The 22159-nt window shown below is 42.1% G+C and overlaps 1 protein-coding gene across 1 annotated transcript; it reads right to left on the bottom strand.

Annotated features, from left to right (window-relative positions):
• Nucleotides 1-220: 220 nt before the first annotated feature.
• On the bottom strand, nt 221-22044 carry BUB1B (BUB1 mitotic checkpoint serine/threonine kinase B). The gene is made up of 24 exons (XM_065755562.1): nt 22026-22044; nt 21770-21921; nt 20457-20516; nt 20047-20191; nt 19000-19196; nt 18722-18900; nt 18405-18604; nt 16363-16457; nt 14510-14736; nt 14109-14221; nt 12844-12941; nt 12509-12561; nt 11960-12070; nt 11625-11709; nt 11161-11263; nt 9868-10154; nt 8837-9027; nt 6731-6877; nt 6447-6559; nt 6023-6184; nt 5161-5303; nt 4338-4509; nt 3864-3967; nt 221-466 (listed from the first exon to the last, which is right to left on the bottom strand). The coding sequence occupies exons 2-24, from the start codon at nt 21910-21912 to the stop codon at nt 280-282; spliced, it is 3315 nt and encodes a 1104-aa protein (XP_065611634.1). The 5' UTR covers nt 21913-21921; nt 22026-22044; the 3' UTR covers nt 221-279.
• Between the last annotated feature and the right edge of the window lie 115 nt (nt 22045-22159).

The raw sequence follows: 22159 nt of genomic DNA, 5'->3' as shown, positions 1-22159 counted from the left end.
CAGCATGAATGAGGCACTAAACACTTTTAAGGAGCTATATGATAAAATGGGTAGGAGGACAGTTACGACAAGCTATTTTCTCTGGCAAACTGCTCAGACTCAGACTAGTTCCACCTAACAGTTTTAGGATACCTAGGCACTGATGCAATAACCTTCGATGAGTCCCACGTGAAGTACTGTAAGTGGCTACAGTCACTGCCCATGTTTACATTCAAAAAAATAAATAAGAACTTAACAAATTCCCCTCTATTATACAAAACAGGTTTGTCCTCTGTGAAATCAGAAGTTCTCCAAGAAGGAAGCTTCTCCCAGCGCTGCTAAGGATTCACAAAGACGTTCTTGGAAGCAGCTGTCAAACATGTCACTTATTTCCTCTCTCAACTCCCTCAGCAGAGGCACTGTGGACTTACCATCCGCATTCAGGATTTGCAGGAAAAATTTACCCCAGAAATCACAGCCTACAGACCTAAAATAAACAAAGCAACTTTCAGTGAAACAAGCACGCGTGACACATTAATAATACTTCCATTTATATTCAGCATTAAACGCCCTGGGATGACCAAGACTAAAACAATATTCTCACTCACTTGGAACAAAATACAAAAACTAACAGTGGTGTTAGTTTTGTTTGGGTTTCTTTCTCTTTTCCCCAGTAGGAAACTGCGTGGTAACTAGACAGTTTCACAGGTCGATCCAAAACTTTACAGTTACTTCTCCCAGTGTACCTGATGTGCCAGCTTTACCTCCCTTATTTCAGCCCCACTTCTTCCAGAGCTCTCATACAGATAGTATTACAAAGACAATTAATAAACTCCTCTGTTCCACAGATATAGAAGCACAACTTGGATAAAAAGGTTAAGTGACTCATAAAATGCTAAGAAAACTGGTATCAGAGCTAACGCTTTGTACTTAGGTCTCGCACTGAAGACCACCAACTGTGCAGCTTCTGACTAAGGCACTCCTCCCTCCCCTTAAGCCAGGAGGAGCACTGGCTTCTGAAGAAGTTACCTGCCTTTGCTTTATGCAAGTGACACACAGAACAGCAGCCATAGTCTCAGAGAATCTGGCTTGAACTATTACACTAATAACTCTCACATTTAAAGAGAACGCAGTCACACAGAACCCAAAAGACACGAGGCCATTTCCTTCACAGCGAGCATGAGACATAGCAGAGGATGTTATGTGTTGGTAAGGATGTCTAAGGAGCTGAGTGATAAAACAGTCTAAAACTTCAAACACAGCTTCTTTATGATAGCTGCTATCAGCCTGCACAGATGAAGTTTCCTAAAATAATGAGGTAAAAATAGAAAAACTAAAAAAAAACAGAGTTAGAACTGAAGTGTCTCCATACTCAAGCTCTAATAACAGAGTTAAAACTCCCCTCCCCTAAAAGAGAGATTAAGTCAACCTTACGTGGATGCACAAGAACAAAAAACTTGATCAGAATCTACATTCTACCTTCCCAGAAGTGTTTAATACAATGTTCAAAGCAATTGGCATTCATTCTGTCAGCTGCTAAGGGAGAAGGGGGTCCTGCTCTGAGTGCCATTAGCCCTTTGAGGGCATTTCTGCACCTTGCCCTACAATTCTTGACTCGCATGGATATTCATTCATCCTGTGCTTTATCCATCAGCTACCTCCTCTCAGAGCAAAGCACTTGAACTGGGCAGGCTGGTCTGGCTGATGAAGACACCCTGCAGCAGTAAAGTAACTCGACAAAGATTACTTGAGAACTCACTGAAAGCTTCAGATGGACTGGAGGAAGAGTCACCAGCTCTTAATAAGAACCAGGTGCAGCAAAGGATGTAAGTGTGAATGCAGAGTTCACCATTCAGAAAAGATTCTGGGCAGATTGCTTGTCCCTGCACGATGAAGCATCCCATTTATGCTGCTGATATAACAGTTCAGTCCAACAGGTCTGCATAAGGGCTTTAGTTTTCCAAAACCAAGACTTGCAAGAAATGTAAGGTAAGACAAATGATTCCAGCAGAAAAGTAAAAAAAAACTAAACCACCACCAGAAAACAGAAAATTTATTTCTACTCTCAACTTCAGAAAAAAGAATTCATTAATTAGTATACCTACGTGAGAGATGAACCACTACAAGCTGGGTTCAGCGTTACAAAACATAGGCTTTCCTTTCTCCTTCCTTGCAATTCCTCTAACCCCTCACAGCTCTCAGTGCCCTTCCACTCACATACCTCTCCGTATCCCACCTCTACTCAAAACCTCTTTTCTTTCAATCCAATGTCTACAGCTTGGACCCGAATTCCATGGCAGCTGACCCCTCCTTTCTAAACTCCCCACAGTGGTCCTCCCTCACTATTTCTACACCTGCTACTCCTATCATCCTGGTCCAGTCTCTAGAATTCTTGCTATTTTTCCTCATATCCACATCCAGATGAGGTCCCTAACACCCTTTCTCAGCTCAGGCCCTGCTTGGCTTTAGCTCAATTACATTTCTTGTAGAATGAACAAACCATATATATAAAAAACACAACCCTCATCAGAATTGTATCCTACTATCCCAGCAAAACACCACATAAAAAGATTAAAAAAAAAGACCGTGTCCTGAGAGAAATGTATGAGAGTCCTATTTTTCAGGACGTGCCAGATTTACTCAAAGACACGACATATGAGAATATTTGTCAGTAGAGAACAAAAGCCAGTTTCCATTGACAGTTCAGCTAAGTTTTTTTCCTCAGTATTTCTGAAACGAAGGCATTATAACATGCAGATTTACTGCCAACCTACAAATCATTGACATTCATAACCACAGAGATGAATTCCTCTCGGTGGTTTTGTGCCTGGTGCATACAATACCCTTAGCTACAGGGATATAGCACGGAATGTATAGCCAGTATTCAGCAGAAGCTTGCTATAGCTTTTTAACTACTGGTATCACTCCAGAACTGTGTGTGAAAAACAGATATATGCACAGTAAAGAGGGGAGAGCTTTTATATCCCTGCATAAAGCTTAAGATTAGATATTTTTTCCCCTAATGGTTGAATACAACAAACTAAGAAGCGTAAGTAATGCAGGTTGCTAGGGAACTGGACAAATCCCAAATCTGTAGTAGGTTTTCTTAAAGAAATGGTTACAGAAGGACATCCAAACCGTCCTTGATCCTGAATGCGGGCCCTTCTCAGGAAATTTCTGTTATGAGCAGAGAGCTCTGGAAAATCCTAATGAAATGCTAAGGCTGAAAAAACCTACAGGATATGACTAATGTAATTAATAAGCATTTTGTGTAAGAACAAATAAAGGGCACATGAAGACAGCTTTGTAGCCATAACGTGCATCTAAGAGGGAGCAGTACGTATTAATAACCAAGGACAAACACCATAGTAGTTGCCTTTGGTTTTCCTTCCTGTGCACATATAAAATTAATACTGCTTCTGCAACTGCTGTAGACAGAAAAGCATCAGTGTCTTAGTTGCCCTTCAATAGAGCCTAGATTCAATGAAGTAGAAAATCCAAGTCACCATTTCTAAAAGCAGAATGCCCATGTAATTCCCCCCCCACACTCACACCACCCATGCACTTTCAAAGCTTGGTCTGTCAAGTCAAAAGACAGACTAAGACAAACAGGTCTGAAAGGCAAGCAAAACAAATGATGAGCACTGCGACCAGCCTGTACAGCCCTTATTCAGCTCAAAACTGTCTCCTGCATAGCACTAAGGCTGCTCTAGACTTGTGCAGTGTGTGAGTTTCAAAAATGAAGCCCCCGCAGAACGGACGTTTTTAGCAACAGCACTAAAATCTGTGTTCTAAGCTTTGAAGATAGCACTGCCGTAAAGAAAGGGAAGGAAACTGGAAGAAACATGTTCCTTCACAGCAGCCACTGCTGAAGAGCAACTTACTTGGATACAGTTTGGATCTTCCAGATGGAATTCTCTTGATACACCTGGATATGATCACCAAACAGCATCAAATGGACAATATCTGCAATGCCAACCAAGTCTGCCTGCAATAACAAAGTTGGATTTCATTCGATTTCTGCAGTCCACTAACAGATATCTAATGTTGGTGTTTTACACAATTTAATTCTGAATTGGGTTTTGCAACAGAATCTTCGGGTGTTAAGCAACACAACTTCAGAAGCAGAATTCTGGTCTTACTCTAAGCTCTTAAGTAGATACAGCAGTCACAGACACTCAGCAATTTCAGAACTATGCTGTTAGTCCCTTCAGTTAATGCCAACAACATAAATCAGGTGAGAAATTATCATTATTTAGTATTTATCAGAGTCTTCTGTAATTTTTTTAAATTCCACTCAAGCAAAGATGTTTGAAAAGGAAACACAGACACTAAGATACCCTGCTAGATACGTTTACCTGATAAGGAAGGGAACTTTTTGCCAGAAGCTGCTGTCCATGAGGGGTCTGAGATATCGGAAAGCTGTTGGGCAAGCTTACTCGAGGCTGCAATCTTAAATCCAGACTGTGAGAGAAATCCACAATCTTCAGAGCTCGTGTCATCTCATCGTTAGCAAACGGATCACAAATCCTGAGTAGAGAAAGAAAGCAAATCAAGACTGAAGAAATCCAACTTTAAAAAACAAAATCCAAACAAAACCCCAATTGTAGTGAAGGTGAGTCTTAAGCTATGTCAATGCTCCCCTCTGATGGCTAGCTTAAGAACTACTTCCCAGCAGACTTTTTGAGGAAGGGAAGCCAGCCATCAGCCTGATGCTGAAACCAGTATCTCCAGAGCACACAATAGGAAAGGGTTACAGATGCTGCTGCTTTGATATTCACTGCATTTATCTGAAACATAGTTGGTGGATCAAAAATAAATAAATAATAACCTAGTTTCTAGCACTTTTCCCTCTCTTTCAGGAGCTCAAAGTACTTCTACATACAAAAGATCTTCATTAAACCTCTCCTAGTTTCCACATCAGTGAGCACAAGCTGAAAGGGTGGGAGGGGGAATACCTGTACAGATGACAGCATACTGCTAAGCCACTAACACAAACTGATCATCTGATCTGTCTTATTTCTTGTTTTACTGATATGCAGGACCACAGGCAAGTTAATTACAGTATTCAGTTAGCTGTCCAGTATGTTGGTCAAGCAGAATCATACACGTTTTCCAGCATCACTACACATCATTTCTTGGAAGGAGGCGAAAGAAAGGTTGATTCATACACAAACTAACCTGTCTCCCAGAAAGAATATCTCTGGCCTCAGATCTCCATGGACAATCTCTGCTTTGTGGAGCTTCTCTACCACACCCAAAAGATTATAAACAAGCAGTAGGATAACTTCCTCTTTAATGGACTTGCAACCACAAATAACATCCTGAAAACAGGGAACGAACATGCATTTATACGCCATTCTACCTCAGAATAAGTTAAAAATTTATAGCTCACCTTCCTACCCCACAACCCACCCCCGCTCATCTGTACAGAGATGATGGTCCTACCCTAAATTCAGCATAGTCAGACTTAGCCCGTGAACAGCCTTGCTGGAATGAAAATAACCATGAGCTCTTAGAAGACACTACCATTCAGAAGAGGACAAGAGATCAGGAGGAGGAAACTGAGCTGAAGGCTGGGATTACTATTTTATTTATAACCTATTTAATTTATACGCAACAATCCAAAGTGCACTTTCTAGACTTTATTTAAAATGTAGATCCTTGAACAAGGCACTGAAGTGCTATGACCTTTCAATAGCAGACTGGAACTCATTAAAAGATGCCAAGCTAAACGATAGTTTTAAATGCAGAAGTGATCGTGGAGTAACATGCAGTTCTTGCCTCAGATTGTCTATCACTCATGAATAAAGAGAAAGTAAAGAACTGCCTTTTTCCAAAGAAGCACGTGATCTATAAATGAGAAACCAGCTCTAACTAAAACTAGAAAAGACACTCTTAATTTGCACGTAGGTAAAACAAAAAAGATGATGTAGACTGCAGGAATGTGTTTAATTGCTCAGCAATACCTGAAACTCACTAACAGCAGCTACAGAAGTGTTCTGTGGCCTTCTACAACTGTTCTTTGTTTAACTGTACTGACCCCAAGCGTGAAGCGATTTATATCCCTGTGCAGAACAGCACAGCCATCCTGGTACAGGAAACAGCTGCAGTTTTCACTGAAGCTTTGGTCATAGTCAGCACTCAAACGCTCGTGTAGTTGAAGCGTGATATAAAAATCCCAAGGCACAGGCTGAGAATACACCTACAGGAGGATACATAGGAACAGTTATTTTAGGAATAAAGCAGAAGTTGCTCGTCTTCATATTCTTTTCCTTTTTTAAACACCACTTCAGCAAGGAACTTGCTCTCCTCAGTCAGAGACCTTTAATCTGTAAGAGTCATTAGAAAGAGGACAGGACGTAGCAAATTTCATGCATGCTATTCCTGAAATCACGATGAAGTTTATGTATATCATATACTGCATATCTCATGATTTAGAGATAACATTCCACACTCTGTCTTACCTTTATTGCAAATCCCTTTGCGTCCAACTGAGGAAAGTTAGCTGGAATGGCAAAAAGCATTTTGTATTCTTCATTGGTCCAGTATTCCCATTTGATACAGTAAGTCTCATTTCCTGTTATGAAATTGCACATTCGTGAGCTGTCACAGCAACCTGCGTCCAAACTGTTCACATTATGCCTCACCTACACCACATAACACTCCCATGGTTGAATAAAAAGAGCATTTGAAACCAACTACAAGATAAATAAGGTCCCCCACACTCACCCACATCTGGAATACCTACCTAGCTCAACGTCTTTCTCAAACTCAATGACAGGCAGAGAGCCAGTCTCCAAATGAAAATGTGGAGAAGCAGTCAGTGACTCTGGCATGGGATCTAGAAGCTTTTTACGCTGTTCAGCAGTCCACAGGAACTGAGTTCCATCATCACCTAGGAAGACAACAAAAATAGATGAGCACAATATGAGCTCGGGACTCTGAAAGCTTATACTGCTGAGGAAAAAAAATCTACCTGGATATTGGAAGCCATAAACCTGGCTTTCCATCTGCAAGTCTACTGATCGGCACCCAATACTTTCTCATTCTACAAAATGAACACAACACTTATCTTTGAAAGTGCCTGGTACAGGGCCTCACTATGCCGTTTCAGCAACACTACTGCTAACATACTGTAAAGAAAGCTATGAATTTGATGAGGTTCATCAGCAGAGCCACAGTGCAAGCTAAATCCACTATTTTCTGAATTAACAGTCCTTTTCTAAAATCGACATCTGGAGTAGATAATTAGTTGGAGACTTCTAAACGAAGGGTTTGATTGTAATTAACTTCTTTGAATATAACCACGTGCACTGGTACAGGTTGGGGAATGAGCAGTTGGAGAGGAACACTGAGGAAAGGAGAGGGACCTGGGTGTCCTGGTGGATGACAGGCTGGCCATGAGCCAGCACTGCGCCCTGGTGGTCAAGAAGGCCAACGGGATCCTGGGGTGCATTAAAAAGAGCGCGGCCAGCAGGTCGAGGCAGGTGATCCTTCCCCTCTACTCTGCCCTGGTGAGGCCTCACCAGGAGTACTGTGTCCACCTCCCTTACAAGGAGAGGCTGAGAGACCTGGGTCTGCTCAGCCTTGAAAGAAGAAGTCTCAGAGGGCATCTGATCCACATCTATGAATATTTAAGGACTGGGAGGCAAAGGGACGAGGCTGGACTCTTCTCTGCAGTGTGTGACGACAGGACGAGGGGAAACGGCCACAAACTGAAGCATAGGAAGTTCTGCACAAATGTGCATGGGATCTTCTTCACAGAGCAGTGGCGGAGTCTCCTTCTCTGGAGGCATTCAAGACCCACCTGGACGCCTACCTGTGCAGCCTGGGCTGGGAGCTGCTTTGGCAGGGGGTTGGACTCGACGATGTCTCTTCCAACCCTGACAAGTGTTAGCCTCCAACATCAGGCAGAGCAAAACAAGACCACCAGAAGGCTTCAGCCCACTTCCTTTCCCAAACATTATGACTAGTAATAGTCCTAATGCAGATAAAACATTTCAACCGTGATCCTATGTCGACAGCAGTCTTCATTTTCACTCAGATTCCAGGTTCTGAGCACTCTTCATTATGAAATGCAAGCAGTACAACAGACTTCTTGGATCACCTAGTCTGTAGCCACACAATAACACTGTTTCCAGAAGTAGATACACTATGAACTTTCATATACATCATATCAATTAAAATATCAAAAGACAAAGCAGATTAAGCACCTTGAAAACAATACAAGCTTGATTATACTGGCTAGGTTTGAAGGCTGACCCATCCCTATTTTAAGCTTTACCAAAGATCTGTAACAGAGAAACAAAGGTCTTTAGCAACTAGAAAACGTGAAAGTAATTATGTAATTATTAGTATTGATCTTATTTAATAGGAAAAAGAGGAAAAAATACTTCAAAGAATCACTGATGTTTGCACTCGGAGTTTCTCATCAATAGAAGCACACAGTCTTCGCTAGACTTCATCTATTTTTTCAATGAGACTATAATTATTATCAAGAGAAGAGTGTGACAAAAAGACACAAGAAAACAAAGCCATCTTAAGAGCTCTCCCTTACCTTCCAGTCCAAACTTCTCATTTCAGAGTTCCACCTCATTATTCCTCCATACCTCTTGAATACCATAGTTTCTCTGTCCCATTAATATTTACATCTCCTGGATACTTACAGGCACTCTAGCCTACATAACTCAAATAGCATCAAGGTATGCAGAAGAGGAAGAGACTAGTTTAGTCACAAGACATAGTAATGGGAAATTTAGAGAAAGTAGAGTAGAATATAGGACGCACAAAAACATTATGGTTCACTAACAGTGGGAAGTTATTTGTTGTGACTGAAATTCAGTTCGGTACTAACCAGAAATGATTTCACTGGTACCTCCAGAATCACTGATTGGTTCAGCAGGCAAACTCTGAGCGAGCTCCAGTTTCTCAGCGATGTGCAGGTATTTAATTGTGGATATTTGTGTAACAGAGGAAAGAGAAGATCCTGAGGAGGCAGAAGAACCTGACAAACGAGTATCCTCCAGGCTTGCTTCCATGATCGGGCTGTAAGTAAAGACATCAACTATTCAGACGTTCAGTAGGCTGCAATGATCTAGACCCATGCATTTTCTAGAAGCATACTGTGCACTCCCAGATTTCTTGAACAAAGTTCTTTCCCAGCCTTACCGGAAAACGGGCAGTCATGTTGGAGCTTCACATCTGCTTCAATCAGCTTACATTCAGAATCTCAGACTACAAACGACTCTTCCACAAAATACAACTTCTACTACAGAAGATATGTGAACCTTGATTCCTCCCTTAGCTAACAGAGAATCATTCTTGCTATTCCACCCTAATTATAATCAGCACGGCTTCCAGGAAACATGCCAAATAAACAAACACCTTCAGCATGGTACACATGCTCACATGCTGACAGCTCGCACATCGAATTCAGTTGTGAACTAAGAAGATGCCTACAACAGGTGCTCTCTTCTTTACAAGGCTAAGAAACAAAAGGTTATTTGCCTTTTTTTTTTTCCATCTTTCTTCCTCTGTAGAGGAAATCTAAGACAATCATCCAATCCACTTCTATATACTAAAATGACTAATGAAACAAACAAGTACAAAAGGAACCCATCATCTTATCTCTGGTTACAAAGACAGAATGTATTTACCAAATTCTTCACAAATTAATTGGTAGAAAGAGCGTAGAGTTAAGTCCTTCAACAGCGATGCTGAAAAGCTACACGAGTTTGCTACTACCTCTTAAAATTGCTCATTGCAAAATGGACCGTGACCTAGAGAAATGTCAGGGTTTGTCATAGAACATTCATTCTTCAAAAAGAGCAGTACAACCGACAAGACACAGGAAATAATGGCTTAAGGTGCAATGCTATCAGTTACCTCAGCTTATTTACACAGAGAGCTTCGCTGTACGTTCCCTCACAAACTGGTGTTTTCTCATTCAGAGGTGCACTCTTGGGTTCTGGACAGTCTTCCTTCAGAACACCCTGAGAATAAGCAGGAGCTGGGACTCTCTGAGCTACCACACCATGAAAGGGAGTTGAGGCCAGATGGGCAGCCCTAACAAAGTCACACGTGTCTTCTGGGTTGGCACAAAGGCTTTTGTGCTTGTAGGAGCCGGTCACAATTGCATCTTCAGTCAAAGGTTCAATTCCATGCACCTCATCCTGAAACAGGTAGAAATAGATTGAAAAACTGTAGGTTGTGTGTCAAATTGTGTATACATTTGTAATTTGCAACTGAAAAGCTGTCTTCACTCCTCCTCTCTTTCCACCAGGTATTTGCATGTGTTTCTCCCCCAATTAGAAAGGGTAGCATTATCACATTCTAGAGTGTTGCAGAGATGCCACGTACTTTTAAAGGCTACTTGCTTTCTAACCCTCCAGAAGTGCCTCTCAGTTCAATTACGTGCATATTACTTAAGTGCTGACTGAAATGTTGGGCGTGGAAGGCACACAGGTGAAACTACACTCTGCAGACATCCAGACCGACTCTAGAACCAAATTTAACCTGAAGCCTACCATGAATTACTTAACTCTACTTAGCATTTCATATTGCAATTGTCTGTAACATCCTTCACAGCTTGAAATAAAATCCTCTCACTTTTGAAGTGAGATTTTCAGAACCAGTCTACTGCAGCATGCAGTAATTAAATCCTTTAGTGAGACAGCAACTTCTGCCTCTACTGAAAGAGTTAGAAGCATCTGCAAGACAGGAGATCAAGACAGCTTAAGAAATGAGTCCAGGGGTTTAGAGGAGTCAGATACGTGGCTCTCTAAGTGACAGAATCTGAGATGTTTGTTTGGATGAGTAGCAAGAAAGCTGTGGAATAGGAGACAGCGTTTAGGAGTTGTACTCAATCACACAAACCTCTTAAAATTTTGGAGTGAAGAGTCCTGGCCACTAATCTGTTGCTTAAAGTTTAGGAAGATTCCTTACCGTTACCACGATAACAGTCACCTTAAGGCCTAATATAAACACGAGTTTTCCAGTGCAATTATAAAACAGTTCTGTGAACATCACCCAATTCATTCATCACCATGCTAGACAGAAGCTTAGGACCCTTGCTTATCTCACGTTAGTCCAGCCAATTTCACTCAGTTCAGCAGTAGAACGTTCTACTCCAATTTCTCCTTGACAGGAGATGCACCACGATGTAAGCTGTTTCCTTACACAGGCTTCTGGTGGTAGGTTTTCTTTGGCAGTGACAGAATCTGAAGGTTTGCGAACAGCAAGAGGGCGCCGAGAGGTTTTCTGTGCGTTGTCTGCAGAACGACTGAGAGTTAAATGCCATTAAGTGTTTGTTCAAGGTTGGGAGTTACTACAGACTCCTCTCAAGAGTTTAATCTACTGAATATTTCTATCTACAACTCCCTACTACTGAACTGCCGATAGTTCACAATGCATGCTCTCCAGAATAAAGAAAGCTTCTAAACATTCTGAATAGTTACAGGCCCAAGAGGAACAGCAGGACAATGCCTTTTCATTACAGACATCACAAGGAGGGTAATGAAAAGTAAAATAAAAATGCCCACAACCACGTAAGTAAGAGCCTGTAATTCAGGTGTCAGAGAAGCTGGTCCGATACTTCAGTTTTCCCTCTGTCCCTCCAAAATCTAGGTCACAAATAATCCTACCTTATATTTTGGTTTGCTGAAGTAGATGATTCATCAAATATGGAGAAAAATGGAGCACGATCCGGTGGAGGAAGGAACACTGCATCTATAAAGAAAAACCAAGAGCTTTTATTATAGCAACACCCTTTTTCCCCACAAATTCAACTTTATCAAATGCAACATTAAAGGTTTAATGCACAATCTTAAAACTACTAGACCCAGCAAGTGTTTAAAAAAGCTGATATTTAAAGAAACTTTTTAATACAAGGTTTGGCTTTCTCACGTTAAAGAGCTCCCCTTCTACCACCACGATAACCAGTTTGGGTCTTCTCTAGAATATGCCTTGGAATTTTTACCTTTTTTCACAAGGTTGGCTTTATCTCTCTGCTTTTCCTGTTCATCCTCAGAGTCAGAAAACACACTTCCTCTTTCCATATCCGGGCACGCACCAAGAGACTTGATAACTTCTATCAACAGCAACAGGAGTCAATTTGAGTCAGAAGTTCATTTTTCAGCATTCATCCTTCCCAACAAAATCAAACACGATTTCTAATCGTTTCCTTCTATGAAATCCACAGAGAAAGTAACTTAAAATACTATCAATCTTAACATGAGCTTGAAACTCCTGCAGATAAGACCAGATGAAGCAGTGTGAAAAAAGCTCTTCAGCCATTCAAAGAGAAAAATGCTGGCATGCTTTAATGTCCTCTGAAATAAGGGAAGTCCTCAGGCCCTTATGTGCTCGGTCTGTAGTTTAGATATGCTTAAAGGCACTAGCATCTAGCACGTTTTTATTCTCATTCTAACTAACACAGAAAACTGTTTGCTACAGTTTTGCTACTCATGTGCAAGAACGCTTTCTCTTCAACAGCCTTCTCACTCTTAATAGACATTTAAAACCTTACCCTCAGAACAAGATGGTTCACGTGGCTGATTATATTCTGAGAGGCAGCTCTCACTGTGAACAAGAGACAAGTTTATTTCTTGTATTCTACACACCCACAGAACACAAGGAAACATTACGTAAAAGCCGAGTCAAGATGACCTACGCTACTTGTAAAAAATTAGGTTTATCTATCCAAGAATAATCTTGTCTTCAAGCAATTCAAGTTCAGATTCTGGCTACAGGCTGATGCCTAAGGGTACCCCCATTCTTTCTAGGGAAACAGTGCTCTACATTACTTACAGTGAGTTGTACCCACAAATTCTCATTGCTGGCAAAGAAAATCCCCTATATTACCTTTGCAAGTGAGGCTGTTTCACCCCAAGTTCTGTCCCACTGGAGAAAAGAGGTTCTTGTTCTCCCAAAGGTGCTGAAGGCTCTGTTACCTCTATTGGCTGTATTAAAAAACAGTTTTGATTCTACAGTGATGAAATGATAAACCATGCAACAATATTCCCAGACTGTTATGATGATCCCAGACAGGGTATTAGAACACTGATAGATCAATAATTGCTTTTGGATGTTCTTATTTGTACTTAATTTGCTGGCATAAGAAAGCATCCACTGCTCAGTGCAAATAAAATGAACAGGTTTTACTTCTTGAAACCCTATGATTTTTTCAACAGGAGATTTTAACTACTATGCAGCTGTTAACACCACACACAAGAACTTACACAGCTTACATAAAATAGTGATTATTCCACGTTTTGCTTAAAGACATTTATTCCTAAGGTTTCTGAAGTGAGAACTACAGTGGGGAGAGGGAGGGAGACAGTGAGAGAAGATATCTTACTAGCCCAATGGACGTCGTAAAGAAAGTTAATTGCTTTGAAAGTCTTCAACTTGTTATTTACAATTAGAAAAATAATGGCTTTTAAGAACTGCTGCCAACAGAACAACAGTTTGGTGTGGATAGAGTTTTTTTTTGTTATCAGCTCAACAGAATCAAACACACTACTTTTAGCTCTTGCTGAACAATGCTTACACACCATCAAGGTCCACTTCTCACCTTGACCTGCCAGGGGCAAAACAAACTGGGAGAGGCACAGCTAGAACAGCTGATCCAAACTTAAAGGGACATGCCTTTCTATTTGATGTTGTACTCAGCAAGAAAAGCTGGGAGAAAGGAATAGAAAGTGTGAACGGGGGAGGGAGAGATGTTCGTAGTGGCAGCATCTGACTTCCCAAGTAAATGTTATAAACAGCGAAGCTTTGCTTTCCTGGGAACAGCTAAACATCTTCCTGTCCAAGGGAAGCAGTGACTGAATTCCTTATTTAGCTTTATCTATTAAGCTCTCCTCACCTCAACCCACTCCGCTTAAGTAGCACTGTCTAGTTATACTACAAGACTCGAAGCCTTGGATTTACACCCCTACACTGAAAGGGCATTTAAACATTTATCTGAATTCTCATTCACTGTGTAACACCGAGTGTACCTGGACAACAGATTGAAATACCCTTTCAAAAACAGGAAACCCTTAGCCAAGAAAAAAAAATTGCTCCTCTGTTATTTTAAAGTAGTAGTTATCTATAGAAATGCAGACAAATGAGGAGGACAAGACCTGCTCATGTAATTGTTGCTGTTGGTCATTTCCTTTCTCATTTAATTTCTTCTCCAGTTCCTCGATTTTCTTCTGTATTTCTTCCTTCCTCTGTGCTATGGTCTGCATCTCCTCTAAGGAAGAGAAGCTTGTAAGGCACAGCATCCATTTCACATGATCTGTGTCTAAGCCTGAATACTTTAAAAAGAGGCTAAACTTCTGTTCTGCTTTCTCCAGTTCCTGGGTTACACGTTAAGCTGTTAATTACGTAGCCTTCAATATATTTCAGAATAGCTAAATAATTATTCTAGTAGAAAAAAATGCAGCTGCAATAAGAGAGACTGCTGTACACTGACAAGGAATAAGAACAATTTCATGATTTCATTTCAGAAGGATAGAGGTCATTCCATTTTAAAGGATACCTTCAACTTTCTTTTTCGCTTTCTTTCTGTAGACTTCAGCTCGAATCTCTTCAAAAGAGAATTCCTCCACTCCAGCATAAACTTTGTCTTTACAGTACATCACCACCTCTTTCTTCTCTTGGGTATCCTGATGGTGATTCTGCACCCGTCGTAGAGGATCCTCCTCTTTCTCAGGCTTGCGAGCACTTAAAACGTGGTTTATGCTAGGTTCAATCTTGCAGGGAGTCCTGAAAACAAACAAACCAAGCAGTTATTGCTTGGTTTATACACACTCACCGTTAAATGTTAGAAGGAAGTTTCTCACTCAGGGTGGTGAGACACTGGAACAGGTTGCCCAGAGGGGCTGTGGATGCCCCATCCCTGGAGGGGCCCAAGGCCAGGCTGGATGTGGCTCTGGGCAGCCTGCCCTAGTGCAGGGCCACCCTGCCCACAGCAGGTGGTTGAAACCAGATGATCTTTGAGGCCCTTTCCAACCCAGGGCATCCAAGATTCTGTGACAAGTCCCTAATCGTCCCTCAAACAGTTAATCTGACCAAAAAAATATGCATATATATCCACCTATGTGCTCAGAGAAACAGCAGAACTTAAAATGTCTTGAGCTAGACTGAGCTTAGCATTTTAGATCAAGATTATAAAAAAAAAAAACAAGATAAAATAAGCAGCAAATTTGCTCAGTGAGAATGTTCTGCATACCAAATGACAAAAAAAAATTCCCTGTTACAAAAACTAGAGTCAGTACAGCGAAAGGGGCCAACAACATTCACTTCCTTAGTATTGCCAGCTCTTTCTGGAAGTGCTACTTGCTAATTTTCAGGAGAGGAATCCATTTGTACAAGCTTGCAGTTAATAATCCAGATGTCTCCAGCAATCATCTGCTCTTCAGTAAATGGTGATCAAAGCACCTGACCCAAAAAACATGACTGGAAATAATAACTTTCAAAATATACATACTTTATACCTATACTTGTGTATGTACATCGGCTACCTTTGGTAAATAATAAGTACTTAGATAAGAGAGACCAGTACGTCAGGAAATCTGATTCCCTCTCCTGAAAGTCAGCGATGTCACAAAACCAATATTTTTGGTTGGGAAACACTCTGTTTAAGTGTTCTTAAGTTATGATATGCCCTTGGTCAGAGCTACCCTGCAGCCCACGTGCAAAACTCAGGGAAAGATCTACACTGTTAGACCCTTTCAGCATTCTTAGATCATATGTACTTCAAATCAAGGAAGCAGTATGTAACATCAAACATCCTTTTCCACTTCTCTCTCTTTAGAGAAAGAATCATGCTTTCTACTATCATTGGGAGCAGAAGAAAGGTAAGCAGCTTTGCAAAAGCAGCATTTCCTTCTGCTGTAAGAAAACAGCAACCCCATCTCCTGGGATTGATCAGCATTCAGTGAGCACTGTGTGAGCAGGAAAGCAATTTCAGGCTAAACAGCGTACTCCTCCATAACCCAAGCAACAATGTTGTCATGGAAACTTTGATAGCTAGCTTCAGAATCAAACTCCAGATAGATGGAGCACAGTCTCTGAAACAGAGAAAAACAGCTTGGGTCAATTTGGAGCTGCTTTCACTGAAAAGGGACAGGTAACTACAGTATTCTGTCCATGCACTGAGTGACACCATCGAACTGTTCAGCACGTATAGATGTTGCTCCTACAGAATGAACAGTCAAATATTCCTCATGTCCTGATGCACCTTTCACTGAAGCCTTCGCCACCAAGCTGAAATATTAAGACCTCCCAGGCTGACATCTTGATTCTTAGAGCTAGAAGCTTGATTACTTGGCAAAGAAACAGATTAGCTCAAGGCCGCTTTGATAGTTTCATTCCAAACTGAACACTCACATGACTTGCTGCTGAGCTGACTCTTCCACATATGGGGTGAAACTGGGCATTGGACAGGGCACTTCTACACCAGAATTTGCACTGCTGCGAGGACGCTGAGAAAGGAGAAGTAGGTGTTAGCAGCCTAAAGATGCAGTTTAAGACATTTCACTTAAATGAAAGTATTTAACAGAATCCCCCTTCTTTTCCCCGGGTTTGACTCATTTGTCAGCTTTGTAACAAGATGTTGAACCTTTCCCAAGACGTATATTTACAAAATAAATTCCCTTCTGATACATAAACAAATCAGTCAGTTGGGTACCAGCACTAAAAACCAAACAAGATGCACACCACTCCTGCACATCCTCACACTGACCCAGGCTCTGTTATTCCGAGACAATGCTGGACAAGCAAAGCATTCATTTGCTTTTTGTTTTCCAGAACTGCCACAGACCTAATTTTTCAACCAACGCCACCTCAGTCATATAATATTCTCCCTTCTGCTGCCCATTAAGAAGCTCCAGATTTCTCACTTCTCAGAAGCCGTCCCAACACCACAGAAAACCCTTAGCTGCTTTTAGAGCCTGTTATTTGAAGAGAACACAGGTAGCATGGAGTCCCTTAACACTCTACTCCTCAAACACCCCAGGATACCACTGGCCTTCTTGGCCACAGGGGCACACTGCTGGCTCGTGGCCAACGTTATCCACCAAGACACCCAGTCCTTCCCTGCAGAGCTCCTGACCAGCAGTTCAGCCCCAGCCTGTATTGAGGCACGCAGTTATTCCTCCCCAGGAGCAGGACTCTCCCTTTGCCCTTGCTGATCCTCATCAGGCTCCTCTCTATCCTACTCTCCAGCCTGTGCAGGTCTCACTGAATAGCAGCACAGCCTCCTGGTGAGTCAGCCACTCCTCCCAGCTTTGTCTCACACTTGGTGAGGGCGCACTTCATCCCTCCATTCAAGACACTGACAAAATTGCTAAACAAAACCGGACCCAGTACTGATCGCTGGGGAGGACCACTAGCTACGGGCCTCTAACTTGACCTTGCACCATCAGTCACAACCTCTGAGCTATACAAGCTCCCCATCCACCTCACCATCCACTTGTCTGTTCCACGCTTCTTAAGCTTACCTACAGGGATATTATGTCAAACACCTGACCCAAGTTAAGGTACTTAGCATCCACATATTTAAAGAAGCCTTTCTTCTTGTCCTTGACCTCCCACACCAGATTTAATTTCAGGTGGGACTTCGTCTTCCTTCTCGCATCTCAGCATGCGAGACATCATCACCTACTCTGCTAGTTCCAGCTTAGTTAACAAACTATGGAAGTGAGAGCAGAGGAATAAGCAGACATTAAAATATAGTCTGATCCCCTGAATACTTTCACATCCTCTGCTTATAAGGCAGCCTGAAACAAGGCAAGTGATAAAAGAAGTTCTACATTAATAACTCCTCCTCATTTTTCTCAGCTAAATTAAGCCTGTGATATATAAGCATCTCAATTCACTTAAGAAAATTGCTTTTTTTTTTTTGTCTGACAGCAATTCTTCCTGGAGTTTCCATGAATTTCATCCCTTTTGCTTCCTTCCCTAGTTTTTGTTCCTAAGCTTCACTCTTAAGCGCTTCTGTGCTGATAAGTCTTACACACATTCTATCATCTAATTACTTCCCATTCTTCCTGTCTAATCTACAGAGAGCAGGAGCTCACTGGAAGTTACCTAAGGAACTATGAAAGAGAATCTGATTTCATAGGATTCATTTCTTTCAGATAGCATCTTGGACCATTTCTCTCAATTTTTTCCTCAGTTTTTCTGGTTAGCAAGTATTCTAATCTGACTTAGGAAAACTTTAGGTCTCAAAACCTACTCTAGCAAGATCAGCTTGTTAAGTCTGACTCTTATACAGGGCCAGAGAGCCTTCAGGAAGAAACCAGCAAGTCCCAGAGTTACCTCTAGGAACAAAGCCCAGTGAAGCGTGGACCTTTGTCTCAGGGATTGGACGAAGACAATGGCTTACGTACATCTTCCTCTTTCTGCCAGCCCATTTTCAGTCTCCTTACCCTCCCAGAGTTCCAAGGTCCTGCGCTGAGCTCGTTCTCCTTGGCCCTTGGAGCTGGAGGTTCTGTCCAATGCTGGGCCGTAAGTACAGGAATCTCAGGTCCAGCAGCTGAAGCGGAATTTTCATCAAACACAGCAAAGCCCGGATTAATTGAAAGCTGCTGAGAAGTTGGAGTCTGGAAGTTTCTGTTTTGGTTTGGGGCTGTAAGTGGGAAGATTAATGGCAAATTAGCCTTTAACCTATTTCACTTAGGTGCAAATTCCGCAACAAAAGGGTATAAGTTTTCCAACAATACACTGTTTCGGCAACTGAACATACCTTTAAGTGCATCTCCTACACGACTAACTGGAGCTCTCACTTTTTTCTTCCCCCTGCCTTTGAGATCTGCCAAGGTGCTTCTCTGAGGTTCTTCAGTTCCCAGAAGGCCTGTATCTTTTTCGTCAGTAGCTTCCTCAAGCCCCAGTAGCGTTTGACGAGAAACACGGGTCTGAAACTGCCTGAGAAGATCAGAGAAATCAGTGAAAACTCCGCTGCACCAGGTACCCACTAAGGCATGCAAAGCTACTTTAAGCTCTTCTCTTCAGCTGGAAGCTCACCTGTGATGAGACTGGAGTTTGTCCAAAGGCTCTGCCTTGCGATTAAGGCCCTCCTGGAAGATTATATCTGCTTTCTTAAAACTTCCTCTAGCCTCAAGTTCCTCTGCCCACGTAATATAGAGCTGTGCCAATGTTGTACCAATTTCCTGACTATGCAGATAACTGTACAGATCCAAGGGCTCGTTACAGCAATTTCCCTGAAACAACACAAGTATTTCAAAGGGTGTCAATCCCTCGTTTTGATACCCCTGCAACATTGCTATCATTTCAATACAAGACTTGCAGGAGCAGTTAGGTCAAGACATACTACTGTATCATGTCACAGTGTGCAGAAAGAATGCAAGACATCAGCAGAAAACCTATGAGGAATACCTCTGACCACATCTACGTATGTCAGTATTACCTATCCCTTAATTCCAGCTTACATATTCCAAGTATTTAATTTAAGTGGGTTTTTTTTCCCCATAAGACACTTCAGTACTTGAACTATGTCATTTCAGCATTCCTGAGAATAGTTACTCTACCTAAAGTACAATATATATCAGTCTAGAGACCAGAAAATGGACTAGCCTCCCAGTTGAGCTTCTGTAAGAAGGCAAGAACAGCAACAAGAAGAAATATACCAATGAAGAAACAGGGCAAGACCCGAGCACACGGGGCTTTTTAAGCTTAGGATGTGGATACAACACAGCTACAAGTTAAAGCCACCAGCAGGACAGACATAATACCTAAACCACATCTTTAGATCCCAAAATACATACAGAATCAAGCTTCACTCATTCAAACCAGCTTGTTCACAAAACAAAACAAAAAACCATTAAGAGAGCATGTCACTGAGTGACCTTGAAAAAACACCTGAAGATACTACTGCAAGTTTGAAATATTATTCCAGAACAAGCATTACATTTGTAGAGACCACTTCTGATATTGCACGAGTGGTACTTCGTAACTCTTTCACTTGGTAGTTTAAAGAAAAGAGCTTAATTGTGCAAACAGCCGTGACAAATACCAAGAAAAATCAACTCAAGGTTTTCACAAAGCACTCACAAATTTGAGCCAGAGACTAAGATAGCGGGGATCCTGGTAGTATCTCTGCTGTTTGTTCAGAGCTTTCACTGCCCTTTCCAATACTGCAGAGAGATTACTCTCCTTTCCACCCTGGGGGAAGGTTTGCTCTGTCCACTTGATGTATCTAGGGATGGAAAACATTCATAGGAATTCTGTTTGGAGTAAGACACGTGGCTTCTGTTACAGTACAGATTGAGAGCTAAAGCAAAGCTTAAGAATAGTATTGAAACAGATGCTGCAGATTAGAACATAATTTAAAACAATTTTCCCTTTTAACGAGTTTATTATTAAATTACAACAACATCCTAAGCTTTTACAAGGGTGTCTGCCACTGAAATGTTATAGTTCTAACCACACCATTATTTCCTCTGAAGCTGAAGGAAGCCTACCTGTCCCAGACATCCAGCGGATCATCACCAGAATAAAACCTGATTTCTGATTCAAATTCTCTAGGAAAAAAAAACAAACATACACATTATCTATACAACACGTGTTTGTAACTATAAATGCTTTCTCATCTGTAAACTAAGACCACTGCTCTCACTCACTTAGTTTTATAAGCCCATAATAAAAAAAGCTAGAACTGTAACTTGACATTTAGACACACAAAGTCACCCAGGTGGTTCAGCACAGCCAATTCTCAGCATGATACACACACCTCCATGTAGCCTCCTCACAAAGTCAACTTGGCTTCCTCAGGGGACATATACTAGAAGATCAGACAATAGAAATATAACTGAATAGGTTCAGGGCACAAGATACCCTCTTTGAGGGACATAAACATATATAACCACAGAAAACTGTATGCATAATGAGAGCTGTAACCAAAGCCAAGGTGACTTTGCTCACTTAAGTGTCCCAGCAAGTTAGGGAGGACATACACATACCTATATGCCATCACAATATAGGAAAGCTTTATCTCCTGACAAATAATAGAATGGCTTAGGTTGGAAGGGATCTGAAAGATCACCCAGTTCCAGCTCCCTTTTCGCCAGCAGGTTTGCCCCCCACTAATTCAGACACTAGAACAGGTGCCCAGGGCCCCATCCAACTCAACCTCAAACACCTCCAGGGACAGGGCATCCACAGCCTCTCCGGACAGCCCGCACCAGCACCTCACCACACTCTCAGTGAAAGATTTCCCCCAGCATCTCCCCTAAATTTCCTCTCTCAGTTTAAAACCACTCCCCATGCTACCTACCCATGTAAAAAAAAAGAAAAATTGATCTCCCTTGCATTCATAAGCTCCCTTCAAGTACAGGAAGACTCCCCGAGGCACAAAGAAGACTTCTGCAGGCTGAACAAGTCCAGCTCCCTCAGCCTGTTTCATAAGAGAGGTGCAGAGCACCTCCGTGGCCTCTGCTGGACTCACTCTATAAGGTATACATCTCCCCGAGCCAGGGGCCCACTACTGCTTCAATTGGTTATTGCACGAAAGAAGAAATAAACAAGCAAACAAACACTCCTTCTTATCAGTCACGTTTAAAAGCACAGCAGCATTAACGTTTAAACGGCCCGTTGCTAGTCTAAAAACTGCAGCACCCTAAGTATAACAAAGGCAGGCATCACTTGCTATAAAGTCAGTTCACTTCCCGAGCACCAGAGAGATGAGCATAGGTAGAGAAGGTATAGGAAAAAAAAAAAACAAACAAACGCTAAGAAAGCAGAAAAACAAAGGGGAGAAAGACAAAGCAGGGCTCACTGTTTCCTGAGCTGAGCAGCAGTGTGGGTGGAGGTGTCCTGCTGCGCCAGGGCCTCCTGCAGCGTGGCCATGACCCGGCCCTGCCGCAGCGGCTGCACGTTCTCCTTGCTCAGCTCCCACTCCTCGTCGTAATCTTGGGCCATCTTCAAGATCTGCGATAAAGCGTTAATTAGGCGGGATACCAACCCGAAGCCACGCGAAGCTGGCTATCCGTACCGCTCCCCCCCCCGACACACGCATATATATACACACGCACCCGAGCGCCGCACTCCCGGATCTGAGGCGACCCCGCAGCCGCGGGGAAATTCAAACCCCCAACGGCCGCCAGCCTCTCTCTCATTGGCCGCCCGGCTCACCACGCGCCTTCTGATTGGTCAGCGCCCTGAGCCC

The sequence above is a fragment of the Cyrtonyx montezumae genome, unplaced genomic scaffold, assembly GCF_038088225.1.
Source record: "Cyrtonyx montezumae isolate F1298 unplaced genomic scaffold, pur_monq_1.0 scaffold_10, whole genome shotgun sequence".
Lineage (NCBI taxonomy): Eukaryota > Metazoa > Chordata > Aves > Galliformes > Odontophoridae > Cyrtonyx > Cyrtonyx montezumae.
Note: the sequence above shows the minus strand (reverse complement) of the source record. Positions and strands in the feature narration are given on the sequence as shown.